The sequence below is a fragment of the Hydractinia symbiolongicarpus genome, chromosome 15 (genome assembly GCF_029227915.1).
Source record: "Hydractinia symbiolongicarpus strain clone_291-10 chromosome 15, HSymV2.1, whole genome shotgun sequence".
Lineage (NCBI taxonomy): Eukaryota > Metazoa > Cnidaria > Hydrozoa > Anthoathecata > Hydractiniidae > Hydractinia > Hydractinia symbiolongicarpus.
The window spans coordinates 1,162,202-1,179,080 of record NC_079889.1 but is presented as its reverse complement, the minus strand read 5'-3'; the positions used below and the strand labels follow the sequence as shown (position 1 = coordinate 1,179,080).

Here is a 16,879-nt window from a genome sequence, read left to right as displayed (position 1 = left end):
CTTCTTCTTCTTCTTCTTCTTCTTCTTCTTCTTCTTCTTCTTCTTCTTCTTCTTCTTCTTCTTCTTCTTCTTCTTCTTCTTCTTCTTCTTCTTCTTCTTCTTCTTCTTCTTCTTCTTCTTCTTCTTCTTCTTCTTCTTCTTCTTCTTCTTCTTCTTCTTCTTCTTCTTCTTCTTCTTCTTCTTCTTCTTCTTCTTCTTCTTCTTCTTCTTCTTCTTCTTCTTCTTCTTTGAGCGTGCACAGTTCTATGGGAAGTTATAAATTAAATGGCCGGTAAACATTATCACTAAATTATAAAATATTCACAACTTTTTTTATAACTGCACGCGTTCTAAAAGTCATATAAAGCTTATAAAGCTTTTATTTAATAAAGACCCAACAGCAAATGCAATAATTATTTATTCATACGGAGGAAAAAATAGAAAGCAAAAACTGAACTTCAATGTATTGCATTTCATAAGTAAGTAGTATGTAACGGGAAGTTTTAACGTCCTTGGGGATTCCATCCTAACGGTTAGCTTTTCCTCCCCTCCGACTGCAGCTATGTTACATTACCGCGTATAGATTGCTCTAACTCACTTGCCTGCCATACACGCCGGTTAGCGGTCAGTAGATTGCACCAAATGGACTGACAGCATTGCATTTACCCGAAACCCTATGATTACAAGTCGAATGCGCTACCACTATACCATCTCCGTGGCATAAAATTTTCTAGCCTTTAAAGCCATGTTTTTCTTAAGTTCTGCGTTCTTAATTTTTAATCGAACTTCAATCTAAATTATTTTGAATATAAGGTTTCTAATAACAAAATGATGTGCATTTTTTTTTAATGAATGGTAATGCTGAACAATGGTATCGTAACAAGTTATTAATATTTCAGTGAAAGGCTAGCTTTAAAACGAGGTTAAACTTATTGCCGCTAGGTTTATGAATAATATTTTTCTTAAATTTTGATTTTGTAAATAATTAATTAGAAGATGTTCTCACAATATTCTTTTGTTTTCTTTTAATATTGAAATTTCAGTTCTCTCGCACAAAAAGATTATTAGACGGGGGGATATCATTTAAAAAATGAAAGAAATAAAATTTCAATACATATATATTGTATTTAAAATTTACAAACTTTGAAGTTATCTTAAACACTTTTACATTATCAACTTTTCACGTTTCGTTAGAAAGTATATATCTTACAAAAAAAACTGGAAACAAATATATCCTTACCCCCGTCAAAAGTGTACTTAGTTGCCATAGATTTAAAAAACACATCTGAAATGTGAGCAAGAAAAAAAAAAGAGAATTTAAAATGAAGAAAACATAAAAACATTAAATCAGTTTAGCTAAGAATATTTTGCAATCAAGTAGTTGGAAGTAACGAGTGCACGAAACTGGTGGAGACGAAGAGTTTTCTTTCGCACTTATCTCACTAACTGTGGTGTTTAACTGATTTAACGGGGTACTGATGCGGTTTATTTAACACCATTGTTTGCTGTTAATAATGACTTGCCAAAATGGAATTCATATACCACATACGTTTTACTTGTCCCAATTTGATCTAACTTACTCCTCCAGAAGATGCAACCAATCATCTTGCTTACAGTTGCATCAATGCAGGTGTATTAAATGTAGTAATCAATGTCGGTACACACGTCAACACAACAAATCCATGGTTAAGATTAAGCCGCCAAATACGCAGCCAGGCGATTGGAAATTGAAGGTTACTTCTTCTAATATGGATGGACAAATCATACGCGCATGCGCATTGAATGATAATACAATAGAAAGGAAAGACGTACAAATTACACCTAATTTCAAAAGCTGTGACAGAAGCGAATCCACGTATAATCATGAATTGTTGTGTCAATACTCACCAACCTTTGCAAACACTACGAAGGAGTTTTTAAAGCTGTCTTGCACTCCGCAGGATTGTTTTAAAGCTGATATAAAACAGGTGGGGTCATCACCAGTATTTGATTCAAACATTCATCGACACAACGTTGACTCTCTGTTATCTTCATTTTCCTCGTTATGGAAGCCAGGAGCGCGTTTTGGAAAAAGTAGCAGTGAAGGAGAACACTCTTCATCATCGAAACGAGAAGGGCGTTTCAGAACAGGAAGCAGCAGTTGTGAAGGAGAACACTCTTCACTGCCGAAACGAGATAGGCGTTTTGAAACAAGAAGCGGCAGTTATGAAGGAGAACACTCTCCATTGCCGAAACGAGATAGGCATTTTGAAACAAGAAGCGGCAGTGGTGAAGAAAAACACTCTCCATTCCTTAAACAAAGTATACCCTTCCAGAAAAGCACCAGCAACTTTGATGCCGAAATTTCGAAATTTTCTAAACCAGGGTTTACTTTGGACAATTTAATCAACACACCCATACATCCCAACTCGAATTCTTCTCCCATAAAGTCACACTTTCTAAAACTTGCTAATCAAAACATTCCTGGTGACGAACCTGTTTGCTATCACAAAGTAAGAGATGAATGCAGAAAATATTTAGAACAGATGTTAACCACACCAGATCGAAGAATGGTTGAAGCGGTATATTTTGATGCTTTGGAACGTTTGAATAACTTTTCTTCTGCCTTGTTGGAAGGAAAATGCAAAGATAGCAAACATGACGCGAATTTTAGATTTTTGACAAATGGAGCTATTGATAATAAAGAAACTTCAATAGGTTTGCTAAATTTTAATGACAAATTTCTTCAATCTAACAATGAATCAATGAAAGAGTCTTGTTCCTTGCAGCTTAATTTCGACAGGCAAAAGATGAAACGTTATTTAGAGATGTTAAAACATTTAAAAAATGAACTCAAGGAGTTAGAAAAAGTAAGACAAAGTCTTCGTCATGAATTATCTTATGAAAGTAAATCAATGTCTAAAAGACATAACTTAAATCATCGTTACTTTCAGACGTTGGATGAACTAAATCAAACAAAAATACGGATGAAAAATTTAAAGAAGTATTTGGAAAGTAATATTATTAACCTGCCTACAGGTCAAATATCAAAAAATTATACTAATGAAATGTCGGACCAAAAAATGGCACCAAAACATCGACCCCTTGATTTGTCATTCTCAGTGATGGACATTGCTAGAGATGACAAGCAGACAAAAAGAAACGGAAGTGTAGTGTGTCATCCATCTTTTCATTTGAGTGAACCATCATCATTCACAAATATTACATCACTAGATGACCATGTCTGTCTGTCGACAACTCATTCTTTGGTGGAAAAAGAAAGAAAAAAAGAAGAACGACCTTCTATTTTTAGAGAAAAGGTAATTTTCAGTTAATTCGAACGACAATACCTTTTTATTTGCATTTAATTCGTTAATTATTAGTTAAACACGTCTGATATTGCAAGCAGAATCTTCAGACAGACATTCAATGTCGCATGGCCTTGTGATTATGAAATGTGCTTCGTAATCACAAGGCCCGTGGTTCGGTTCACAACGCAGGCATGTTTAGCAAGTTCCTTTATCACGTCTGTGGGCAAAACCATGCCATGTGAGTGAGATTGGGTCGACACTATCGGTGTATACCCCATATATACATGTAGAACACAGGAGCCAAATAACTTACAGTGTTTCAAAAACTGAAGTGGCTATCCTGTGTGAATATTAGGAATAATAATAATAATAATACATTGCATAAAAAAAATAGTTGCGACATTACAAAATAGAAAGTAATTTTCCTGTCACGACGATTTTTGTATTCTCTTTAGCGCGGCAAGCAGTTACTCATGGTCAATTTTCCTGTGGAAAGGCAACGAAAGGAAGAAGAACTCAGTGAAGACAATGATACAGATAGTTTTGAAAGAAATGAAGAACTGTGCAATAAAGATATGCAAGATACAGAAGATAAAGACAGCATTAATGAATTTGAAAGTGGCGATGAGTTTATCCAGTCACAAGATATTGTAAACTTCTCGGAAGTTGAAAGCTCTCCCCACTTAAAAAGTGATTTCGAAAATTCTGAGCATTTAGAATCAAAAAATGATGCAACAAAAGAGGGTAAAAGTACATTGAGACCACATCGAATTGCTAAAGGTGAAGAATCTCGAGGTTGTGCAAGGCCGATAAAAGAAGAAAGGTCGTATTGCGAACAAGTGTTCACCAAAAGGACATCTCTCAATGAAAAGACTAACATTCAAGAAAATCATCATAGAGAAAATAATTACCTTAAGAAAGAAAACACCAACAAAAAATGTGACAAAAATTATAGGAATGCTACAGATAAGTTTTCGTTCCGCATAAACAAGGTAAAACGAGTTACAAACATTAAAAGTGAATTTCTAGAAAATGCAAACTACCCTTTGGAATGTCGAGTGAACAACAAAATCGTAGAAAAGAACAATAGCGATATTGAAAAATCAATTCGCCAAAACAAGATACAAACATATAAGGAGTTTTGTGCAGACGAAGTTAATAAAATCAATGATACAGATAGCTTTGAAAACAATGAAGAACTGTGCAATGAAGACATGCAAGATACAGAAGATAAAGACAGCATGAAAGAATTGAACATTGGCGACAGACATATTCAGTCACAAGATATTGTAAACTTCTGGGAATGTGAAAGCTCTCCCTACTCAAACAGTGATCTCAAAAATTCCGAGCATTTAGAATTAAAATATGATGCAACAAAAGAGGGTAATAGTACATTGAGATCATATGAAATTGCTAAAGGTGTAGAATCTCAAGGTTGTGCAAGACCGATAAAAGAAGAAGTATCGTATTGCGAACAAGTGGTTACCGAAAGAACATTTTTCAATGGAAAGGCTAACATTCAAGAAAATCATCATAGAGAAAATAATTACCTTAAGAAAGAAAACACCAACAAAAAATGTGACAAAAATTATAGGAATGTTACAGATAGGGTTTCATTAGACATAAACAAAGGAGGACAAGGTACAAACAATGAAAGTGAATTTCCAGAAAATGCAAACCACCCTTTGAAACGTCGAGTCAGCAACAAAGCCGTAGATAACAACAACAACAATATTAAAAAATCAAGTCGCCAAAACAAGATACAAACATATAAAGAGTTATGTGCAGATGAAGTCAATGGATCCGACAATGATTTTGTTGACAGTGATGTGACTTTAGAGAAAGAGAAAGCATCAAGAATTTGCAATAGCTTTTATTCTGTTCCAGAAAGACGTTTAAATTTATTTAATAATATTGATCTTGGGAAGGACGTAAAAGAAGAAGAAGAAGGTGAAGATGATTTGACTGAAGCTGAAAAAAGAGGCGGTAAAACGTCAAACACACGGACTGATGTATTAAAACAGACAGTAAGAAATAGCTGTAAAGAACAAAGCCCGCGAAAGAAGGATATTTTATATAAGCAACAAATATCCGAAACTGATCCAACAGAATATTATCACAAATTAGTTCATCAAAAAGAAATTCCTTCTTCTTCTGATAGTCATCACGTACCTACGCGAACAACATCTTCAAATTCTGATATCTCTTCTCCAGTTGGCAAACTGAGACACACTTATGATAACGACTTGATAAAGAAAAATGTACCAGCTATAGAGGTTTATGAACTGATAAATTTACGTGAGAACAAAGCAAACCTGCGTGTTGATACAAAAGCGGATTGTACTGGATCAGACGATAGTGATAATGAATATACACAAGACGTAAGAAACAATCGTGGAATTTATTTTAGGGATAATAGTAACAAGTTAAAAGATACTTATCAAGTGTATGGTAGCCAATCATTTACGAAAGCGCCTGTGACAGAAACATATAATCAAATGTTCCTACAAGACAATGAAAGTATGCCTTCAAGTGTGTTAAATATGGAATCGCTATCAACAAATGGAATTAAAAAAATGGATAATATTGTTATTAAAAGCGATGAAGAATATTTTAATGAAGGAATTGATGTGGTAGATTCTAAAGAGAAAGTTTGCCATGAACAAAAACAAATGAATCAATGTGAATTTGAAGACAAGAGGGCAATATCTTTTGACCCGAACGATGACGTAAGCGATGCTAGCACGCGCAGCTATTCTGAAGCCTTCAAGGATTTTGATTCTTCTGAGAGATTCAGTGAAGAAGACGATTTTACAAGTGATAAATATCGTCCTGAAAAGAGTTATGTACTTCCCTTGAATCATACTCACAAAAATAATAGTTCGGATGAAAAGAATGAAAGTGAACCCATAAGAAAAGAGATACGAGCCCAAAATGACGTTGGAGTTGACAGAGAAAGCGAAGGTGGACATGTTTTCTGGATCAACGAAGAGATGAAAGACAATGATGACGCAATGCCAATAAGTCAAGGTGGACAGACAGATGACCATTACAAACGTCACTTTACAACTAGAAATGCTCAAAATAATTTGCCATCCTGCGAATCTGATCATTTTTTTGCTATTCATAATTCAAAATGTATTACTTCTCCTCATGTTCTTAACAATTCGACCAATGTCGAAAAAATTAGGTCTAACATAGCAACGCAAACATCTAGTCATCGCAAATCATATAAAGACAAAGGAGTTAACGTCGCCACTGAAGAATTATTCCAACCAATACCTTCTACTTCAATTCGACACTCAATAGAAACTAATGGCGAAAGTAGAATACATAAAACAGAAGCAGAGGGATACAAAAACAAATTACTATGTGAAAAAGATGTTTTAAGTACTTCAGAGAGCAAGGAGAAAGGCAAGTGTTTACCAATCAAGCAAGATACAGCGACTCAAACTACACCTATTGCGGCATGTGTGAAAATGTCTGACGACAGTGACATTCCAATTGGTGATATATCAAGCGGGGTAGATAATATAAAAAACTTTAACAATAAGGCAAAAACTGAAAGAAGAAGAAATAGGACAAAGTGTGGCTCGAAAGAAGTCGCCGTACAGACGCTGCAACAAGTTAGCGAAATAGATAAATTTGAAAGTGCTGATGTTTTATTCAAACATAGTACAACAATGGATATATTTCATAGTAATGTCGATTCTATTCTGGACACGAGACTATCTACATTAACTTGCAATCTGCATGATTTAAATCACTCTTTCAGCTCTTTGTTACGTATAGCGCAAGGTAGTAGTACCAGTGAAAAAGAAGGAAATGATTATGGAAATGTTCAAAGACAATTTATTGCTCATGATGAAAAAGATAATGACCCATTCCAGCAGCAGTACAGCAGTAAAGAATCACATCATACGTATCTCTTGCTAAATCATTACAGTGACGAAATTGTACAAAAAGTAATCAGTGCCGTGTTTATGGAAGCAAAGTTTAGTGTTTCTTTGATGCAAGACAATTGTATGCCTTTTAATTGTGGCGATGTCTTCACAATGGCGTCAGATAGAATTGGTCAAAAAGTAGGGGATGATGTCACCAAGAGATTTACGTCGACAAAGTGGCATAGGCTAGAGAAGAGAAAGAAGAAGATATTTATCCAGAAACAATTGACAGCAAGTTCATTGACTTGTGACCAGGGAAATTCCACAGCAACAGCTACTGGAAAGAATATGTCAATTAATAAAAAGCAGTATTCCCGTGAAAGAAAGGATACTAAATTACTGTCAAAAATGCATACCACAAATGGCATTAAAAATTGTTACAGAAAGGAAAGGAATGATATTACTGATTTTCAAAATGGTGTTCAGAAATGTAACAGTGATGAAGAATATGAAATGGCTTTTGGCTTTCCTGAATGTAAAGACGAATTAAAAACAGCAATATTGACTGTAAAATGCAATGAAGATGGTGACATTGTCAATCCAAAAGGAAAGAAAAGGAGTGTGGGTGTTAATGATGATTTATCAATTCGTCAGGAGTTTGATGTCTTGTTTGGGAATTCCAATATCAATGTTTTACAGACAAAAAACAGTGCCTTTCCTGTTACTAAAACAGATAACCGCATGGAAGCACTAAGTTTTGATGATGATTTTACTCCTGAACCATCTTATGTAAGAGAGCAAACATCTGCTGGAAAAATAACACACACGCGATCTTCTCACTTCTACATTGACCTGAACAGCACAACTGATTCAGGTTTTGAAACAATGGAAAACTTTGAAGACTTCATGGAACAAGTATCTTGTGTTAAAGAGCACAGGAAGATTTACCCATTAATTCAGCATAATAAAGTCTTGAAGTTTGGAGCAATGGAAAGTTGTGATTTTACTACAAATGAGATACAGTATCCTTTAGTTACAACTGGTGAGGTTGTGAGAACAGCTAAGTTAATGAGATGTATATCCATAGATAATGATGGCAGGGATGTTTCACGAGACAATAATAAAAGGTTTGTTAAAGTCGAGAAAATAATCAATGTTTCCAATGAAGTTAAAAGGATTCAAGGGAAAGCAAAAGAAGCAAAGAGGAGAAGCAGGGAGAAAGCTAAAATCAAAGACGGAATCTTTAAAGAAGAGAATGACGAAAGGAAAATCTTTGATGAATCCAAAAAGAAGAAAGAAGAAGTAGAAAACAACAACAAAAGTATAAAATTAAGAAAAAGAAAAAGTAAAAAGTACCGCATACAAAAACCAAGCAATGAATATTTATCAACAGATTCAACTGGTGCTAACAAAAATAAAGAAGAAATCTATGAAGGGAATTTGAATGAAGGCGACGGAGATAAGGATTGGATCTTTGCTGACGACAGCAACACTCAAAATAATAATATAGATAAAGTAAATTGGAATAACAAGTTTGCAACAATTTCTCCAATTAAAAGCTGTGTCAACATGTCAACAACAGAGGACGTGTCACTTGTTACTTTGTCGCTTGAAAACGGACAAACAAATTTAGATGAAATTATACTCCCAAATAGTGTCTTTAAAGCTGATGGGATGTGCGAAAGAGTTGATGGTAACGGATTTTATGATGATGCATACCAAGAAAATGGTACAGGTGATAAGAGAACGTTTATTTTGTATGAAGGTAATGACATGCATTTCAATGTTGAATCTAATTCTGCCGAAATGTTACCATTTGATTGTAAATTTGGTAAGGTAGCTCAATCAAACACCTTTAATGGAGGTACAGATAATAAAATTGCTTCATTAATTAAAAATGCGAATGAAGTTACACATAAAACAGGCAATGATCAAGATTATATAGAAAGGCCCAGCATATTAGGATCTTCTCCAACTATTTCTGATTACATTTCCTATCCTGAACAACATTATTTAAATGGTGCATCAGTCAGCGACCAGAAATCTGGTCTACCATTGGCAATCAATAATTCAGGAAAAGATACACAAAAGGCTCTCACTAAAACGTTAGCAGAAGGAAACCAATTTATCGAAAAAATGTCTTATCCACTGTCACTAAGGTGTAATAACAGCAGACAAGATGCTATTGCTAACACTTCAAAAGAAAAAAGCCAAGAAAACACAGACGCTTCAAACATCAACAACACTCCATTACAGATTATGAGCGTTCAACCAAACGCTTCACCCATTAATTCACATTCTAAACATTGGAAGAAAGCAACACCTAAACACAAGAAAGTTTCAAATGATCATGGCGAAGGTAGTATCCTTAAGAATAAAAACAAATTTAAACGATGGGATTCCACAGAATTTGAAGGTATTATGCGAGATATTAATATTACAGATGAAGAAGAACTCTTTCCAATGGTCCAAAGTGATGATATAAAACCACAAAAAAGCATTTCGCATAATTTGTTGTTTACAAGTTTAAAAGAAAAAGGCGATATGTTCCATCATTATGTAGATGAAGAAAATGGTTTACCTAATGGCAGTGATATATCTCAAGTAAACACTACTTTAGATGGGAAAATGCACGATTTACTGATAAATGCACAAGGTAATTCGCTAGATGATATTGAAAGGAATTCTGGTAAATATGTAAACACTATATACATGAAATCAAATGCCAGTTCTTTAGATGACAAATGTATTAATTCAAATAAGGACATCAACCTTATAGAAGAATTTCCTACAAATTCTACAAACCAAGTTTCCGAATCTGAAAATCAGATTACTGCCTCTTTTTCTGACTTAATCTTTATGGATCAATCATGGGGAGGCTCAAATGACACAAGTAAAGCTCGGCCGAACTTAATATCAAAAGAAGTTTTGATACTTTCGAAAATGAGTTTGAAAAACACTGCAGAAGATTATTTAAACTGCTATCCGGAAGAAAATCGTTTTGGTAATATGAAAAGCACATACCCTCATATGAATTATTCCAACCATGTGAAGGTAGGTTTTAAGCAATGGTTTTTATCACAATACATACACTGTTAGAAACGAGAAAAAAGAGAATTTAACATTTAAGTGCTTGCTTCTTTAGTTTTAATATTTCAGATGTTCGTTTTTTAAATCAAACTATTGTTTTTTAATTAGTTATATACATGTGGGATTTTAATGACAAGAAAACCAATGCCGCAAGATGGTTTTGAAGGGTAAAATATATGTACCCTTTAAAACGATAATTTCTAGGTCCAAACTTTAAAGTGAAAAAGGCGATGGGGACGGGTACCATGTTAGGCAAAAAATGCGTTTGTAGGGACATAAATTTCGGCATAAGATATGAACAAGGAAAATTGGAATCTTTCCCTGATATTCTATTACTACAAATTCTATATCTATTTTAAAAAAATTAACGGTGTTTAAGTTGGTAAAAACAACTTTATTGTTTTTTACGAAATCAAAATTCTCTCAGTTCATAAAACAAACTGTATATTTTGAATAGAGTAAAAAATTATTTATTTTTCAGAGTCTGTTTTGAAAAAATATTTTTGTAATTTAAAAAATTAGCTAAGAAATTTAAAATTTAAATATCTTAATACAAACTTAGTGCTTAGCCTCCTTGTCATAAAAATATAATTGTTTTTCGATATGTTGGTTCAACCTTTCAAGATGAGACCCTAACTTGTAATAAAAACTTAAAGAAATTTCGAAAGCAGGAAAACAAAAACAAATTAAAGAGAAACTAACATCTGAAAAATTGTACTTACATCACAAAAATGTAAGAAATGCGTGAAGCCTGGGTACGAGATAAATATAACAAACAAGCGGGAACTTCAGGTCAAATGAAGAAAAAAAATTAATGTTTGGGAGTATGGAGAAAGTAGTTAAGATCGAGCGATTATGCTTAGATCGAGTTCCAGCTCTTCGGTAAGTGCTTCTGTAAATCTTGTATATGAATAGGAGTGGTTGCTAATATAGAGATAAAATGAATAAATGACAGTTTTTTAAGCCTGTGAAATGAATAACATGTTTAACATTAAAACCTTTTTCTACCTTAAAACATTGCCATATATAACACACGATTTAAGAAACTGAGGCGAGATTTTTGATTGCCATAAATCAGTTCTCGAAAAAATGTAATATGTAGTTGAAAACATTTCCTGAGTTATATGAACACTGTGAGAAGGTTTATGGTCCAAATAACTGTTTTTAACAGGTCACTGTTTTATTGAGATGTTTTATAACATGGTGTTAATATGTGGTGTTTTATCATTTGCCTTTTAGTTATGGAAAATGATTTATACATGTAGATTTCCTCTTATTACGTTTTGAACCGAGGAATCGAGGAAGTTAAGCTTTTTTAAAAAAATGGTGGTTTAGAATCTAAAAATGTATTTTAAATTTTTATATATTAAAACCTAGAAAATGTTTATGGGTTCTGTTGAAGCTTTTGAGCGTTATTTTAATGGTTAAGTGTTATTTATGAAGGTGCTAGTTGCAGGGTTAGGTTTAATTCTTTGAGATTACTACGATATGCAGTATGGAATATTTATAAATAAAAAAATGTTGTAAAAACTACAAAATTCTGTTCAACTTTTAAATTTTGTATCATATTTTGTTGCAATTTGAAAAATTGTACTTACATCATAAAAACATTACTTTTCTGAAAATAATTATACATTTCCTTTATAAAATAGTTTCGGACTGCAGCTTAACATGTAAATGAAGAAGGAAAAGAAATATAATAAAGAAGATCTAAGGGCATTGTTTTAATGGTATTTTGGTTATTACGGGCAATCTTTCTTCGTAATAAGATGTTATGGTTGTAATGACATACGAAGAAAGTGCAATCAATTCTTTGTATAATATATATTTATATCGTTTATATACTGTGTAAATTATTTTCACAAGAACGCAACAGCAGAATTTGATTCTTTATAATACCAAAACATTTAATTTTAAATCGGTTATTATTTCTCTTTCTTCTTCAGGTAACTGACGATTATGACGCCACGATAATTATTGACAATGGCTCTGGTGGTATAAAAGCAGGACTTTCAACTGAAGATCTTCCAAGCATAACCCCGTCTATTATTGGTACACCCAATTATCAAGTAAAAGAATTTTTGTTATATTTTTTTCAATAATTTATGTTCATTTAAGTAATCTTTGAAAAATAAGCCCATAGGACTTTCTTAGGTTGCCTGTGGCAATACCTTTCTAGTTTCATGACTTTCCTGTTTCCATACGGTGAACTGAGTCTTCATAAGTTTTCAAGTACTAACCGAAATTACACATTTCATGTTAAAGAAACTTTCTAAGCTAGACACATCGTTAGTTTTCTTATTAAACTGCATTTGAGACGATTTATATACCACACTCCCCCCCTTTCTAGGCATGTTCAAAAAATTCTCAAATAATGACATCTCGTATCAGGTTTCTATGAAATTCCTACTTGTTAAACTTTTTTGTTGAACAAATTTGTAATCATAACTTTTGTATATTAAAATTAAATTTCCTACAAATATGTTTTTAATTCTTAGTTTTAAAGTTTGATTGCTCGCCCAAGTTACGCAAATTAAAAAAACAGTTCCATCAAGCAAAAGAAACAACATTAATATTTCCATGTTTTGAATCACAATTCAAATGGTTTATAAACACACAAAAGTTTAATCTAACAAATGTTTGTTCAACCTGCGAAAAATTATGTTAAAATCATCCCAAACTAATTTGGTCATTTTTATGTTGCCTACAAAACTGTAACTCAAATTTAAAAAACACTCCAATGTCTATAACAAAAGCAGTATTCCGTCTTTTTTTCTCGCGAGAGTAAAAGTCGTGTTACGGAAACACAAAATACGATATATAAAAGACGGGTTGGCCACTAGTTCTTTAATACTACTTTAAAATCTACTACTTGTCGGCAAATTTATAACGCAAAAAACACTCTCAAATATGTCTTTTCGTAAAACCTATATAACTCCAACACAAAAAAACATGTGTTTCTTTATGTGAGTCTCTCCCTATCACGTTGTCACGTTCTCTGCTGTGCATACGTCCCCAATTTTTAAGTGCAAGATTAGACAAACTGCACCAGTTAATTTGTTCATTGCGATTATATAAAACTAACAAACGTAAAAACAATTTACATCCTTGAAATACAATATATATTATACGTAAGCATTATCTTTAAAAATATTATATAAAACTAGTCGTTAGCCCGTAGCAAAATCTACAGGCTCGCCTGTCTTTAAATTACACGATATTTTGTGTTCCCGTAGCACAAATTTTTTCTTGGCGACAGACACATAGAAAACGTGTATTATTAGAGTTATTACACAAGGAGTGATAGCTAACTGGAGAAAAAGGAACATACTACATTTTTTTCTTGTACGGAAACAGTACATGTCACGTGAGTAAACATACCATCGTGTAATGCTTAGAAAGAGAATAGATTCTTGAATTATAGACTGTATAATTTTTTTCCTATCTTTGAATTCAGTATAAAATTAGCTTACTTAAATTTTTAACTTATTTGAGGTTCAGGAAGTCCTGCTTTTTGTAACATTATTGTTGCGTAAAACACTTTTGATTTTTTTTTCTTGCATGTCTTACTTTCAAACGACGATCACATCTAGGATAACTGAATGAACTTTTTGTAGCAAATTCTTCATTTGCAATACGATTGTAAAATTTTCACCCTTTATCAAAATTTTGGCGCGGATTTTGCAATATTTTATCAATTTTCTGTGAAATATTTTCAAAAAGATTATCAAAGGATTCGTGAAGTATCTAGTTAATTTGCATAATTTAATTCTGTTCTTCCCTCTAGAAAGTATTTCCAACAGAAGTTGATCAAGATTGTTGGCTTGGATGGGAAGCCAATCGATTAAGAGGAATACTTAAGTTAAAGTATCCGATTGAGTATGGCATTGTAGAGGACTGGGAAGGAATGGAAAAGGTATATTTATATATATGGAAGCATGTTTCAGAATATTTTTTAGGAAATATGCAATATGCATACAATTTCGATTACGTGGTTACGACAAAATCTTCATGTTACTGCTTTATTTTCTTCATTTTTTTAGTTGTGGAATCACGTTTTTGATTCAGTTTTACGAGTTGATCCATCCGAATATCCGGTATTTTTGACAGAGCCTCCATGTAATTCAAAGAAGAACAGAGAAAAAATGTTGGAAATTATGATGGAGACGTATGACGTACCGGCATATTATGTCGGTATTCAAGCCGTCATGTCGCTCTATAGTGCCGGTAGAATGACAGGTAACGCAAAACACTGCATTTTCCAACATTACAGAGTGTTTAAGTAGGAAATTTTAAAATATTTTGAACGTAAAGGATACTCAGTTGCGGGGTGTGAAAAAATTGGATTATTTTATAGAATTTAGCGAGGTTTACACATACCTATACACATCATCTCTTAATTTTTAGGAGTTGTCCTTGACAGTGGCGACAGTGTGACCAATGCTGTTCCAGTTTATGAAGGATATGGCCTACCACACGCAGTTAAAAAGATAAACATCGGTGGAAGAAATATGACAGATCATTTAAGGATGATTTTATCGGAAAAGGGAATCCCTTTTATAACATCTGCAGAGTTTGAAATTTGTCGAGAGATTAAAGAAACAGAATGTTTTATCGCAACGAGTCCTGAGATGTTTGATGCAGTTTCGTTTCCATCGTTTGCGAAAGCATACGAGGTTAGTAGAACCATCACCCTTTTGTAAAAACGTGATAAAAATTTTTTTGTTTATTTTGATTTAAGAATTAAAGTTATTCAACCGATATTAAACCCTTTACACTGGTGACCAATGATCGTTCTCAGATTTATAATACCTACTAAAAACTTTCGTGCTTTCTTAAGTAGTGATCGAACCGCATAAAAAACATATTAATTTGGAAAGACGGACGGACAGTTTCAAAATTTTTTAGAAAAAACATATCACTGCATTGCATAGTTGTCATTCAGTCTTTCACCGCCCAGCCCTTGCAATGTTTTTAGCACTTTTGAAGTCTGCATTAAATTCTTCGTAAAACGAGCTTATCTTAAATAAGATTCATGTGTGTATGCACTCGCTAAAGGTGTATAAGGTGAGGAATGACACCAAAACAGCTAAAATTATATACGACTTATTAAAAAATAGGGTGAAGCCATGGAACAATTACTCTGTTAAATTACAAGGATAGACCAATGTTACATTCAAACCAACATTCACATGGAATAAAACTTTTTAAGAATTTTTTGAAACTGAGAATCTCTTTCCATGCTGTTTTCATCCTTTTCATCACTTGCCAGTGTTAATATTTTCATTTAAAATGATTTGGCCACCCTGCAGCAAAATCTTTGTTATTCGTTGGCTTCGACGACAACTTTCTGTTAAAAATAAAAAATACAACACGTCTACTATTTTAGCTTCCCGATGGCAACGTTATAACTTTGGATTCAGAAAGAATTCGCTGTCCAGAAATTTTATTTCGACCTGCTTTGATAGGTGAAGATTTACCTGGAGCTCATGAACTTGTTTATCAGAGCATAATTAACACAGATATCGACCTCAGAACAGAACTTTTTCGAAATATTGTTCTATCCGGTAAGTAAAATTTTCTATTAAAAAAGCTACAAGACTCGAAGAAATCCTTTGCATATGATATTGACAGCCATATTGAATAGAATACGACGGTAATACGGTAAAAATCATATAAATTACGTCTGGATGACTGAGCAAATGTTACAGATTAATTAATTTATTTATTTTGATGTTTTTGCAAACTATTTTCCTAGGTGGGGCAACACTTTTCCCTGGAATCGAAGAAAGATTGAAAAATGAACTTATGGTATGCAGCACTGTAAATAAGAAAAACTTAATTAAAATACACTCTACGAAGGAGAGGAAATTCTCTGTGTGGAAGGGAGCTTCCATATTATCCTCGTTGTCAACGTTTCAAGATATGCTGATCACCAACGAAGATTATTTCGAAGTAGGAAAAAGTATCGTTCACATTAAATGTTTTTAAGTATTTATTTATATCTATATAAATATGTAAATGTATTAAAATGGTATTAAACAAGAAAGTTTTTAATGTAAAGTATTCCAGGGTAATCCGCCATAACGCCACGTTGAGTGTTTACGTGCATATAAACCGAGTCGTGCATCCCACTGGAGTGCTTAGTACAGGTATACTTTTCGCCTGACATGTATTATATTGTTACTTAAAAAGGAACTTCCCTGCAACAACAGTTCAAATAACAACATAGAATACAAGTTGTTGTATTGTAACCCCGTCAGTTATACAACAGGACAAACTGCTTTTGTTTTCAGAATAAATTCTCGTGAAAGTTCCAATATTAAGGTAAATTCAGTTTAAATAAAAACACAGATTTAACTCTGTCGATACACTAATATTGCAAACGGAGCAACCCAGTCTCCCCTAATTAGCATATCACAGTACCTGTGAAAGTAATTTGGCTAACACTGGGGAGGAGCTTGATCAAGGAGGAGCTTTTTCAAATTCAATTTTGTGCTTTCTGTTATCCACAAAATTTATTTTACCTGTATTTCCTTAAACTAAGTTGAATTAACCATGCAGTACCCAGTTGTAAGCTTAAGCTTCTACAAACCCGTTTCCTTTCAAATTAAAGGAAGGGGAGTGGGGCTTTCC

At 33.2% G+C, this 16,879-nt stretch overlaps 1 protein-coding gene across 1 annotated transcript; it reads left to right on the top strand.

Moving 5' to 3' along the window:
- Window positions 1-1,002: 1,002 nt before the first annotated feature.
- On the top strand, window positions 1,003-16,466 carry LOC130628767 (uncharacterized). Its single transcript, XM_057441771.1, has 8 exons — window positions 1,003-3,278; window positions 3,725-10,207; window positions 12,190-12,312; window positions 14,031-14,159; window positions 14,287-14,482; window positions 14,651-14,919; window positions 15,633-15,810; window positions 16,002-16,466. The coding sequence occupies exons 1-8, from the start codon at window positions 1,494-1,496 to the stop codon at window positions 16,232-16,234; spliced, it is 9,396 nt and encodes a 3,131-aa protein (XP_057297754.1). The 5' UTR covers window positions 1,003-1,493; the 3' UTR covers window positions 16,235-16,466.
- The last annotated feature ends 413 nt before the right edge of the window (window positions 16,467-16,879 follow it).

Bases quoted from the DNA above. Each gene is read 5' to 3' on its own strand.
- LOC130628767 (XM_057441771.1), top strand. From the start codon at position 1,494: ATGACTTGCCAAAATGGAATTCATATACCACATACGTTTTACTTGTCC. The intron at 14,483-14,650 runs GTAACGCAAAAC...CTTAATTTTTAG, and splicing joins TAGTGCCGGTAGAATGACAG to GAGTTGTCCTTGACAGTGGC. The intron at 14,920-15,632 runs GTTAGTAGAACC...CTACTATTTTAG, and splicing joins CGTTTGCGAAAGCATACGAG to CTTCCCGATGGCAACGTTAT.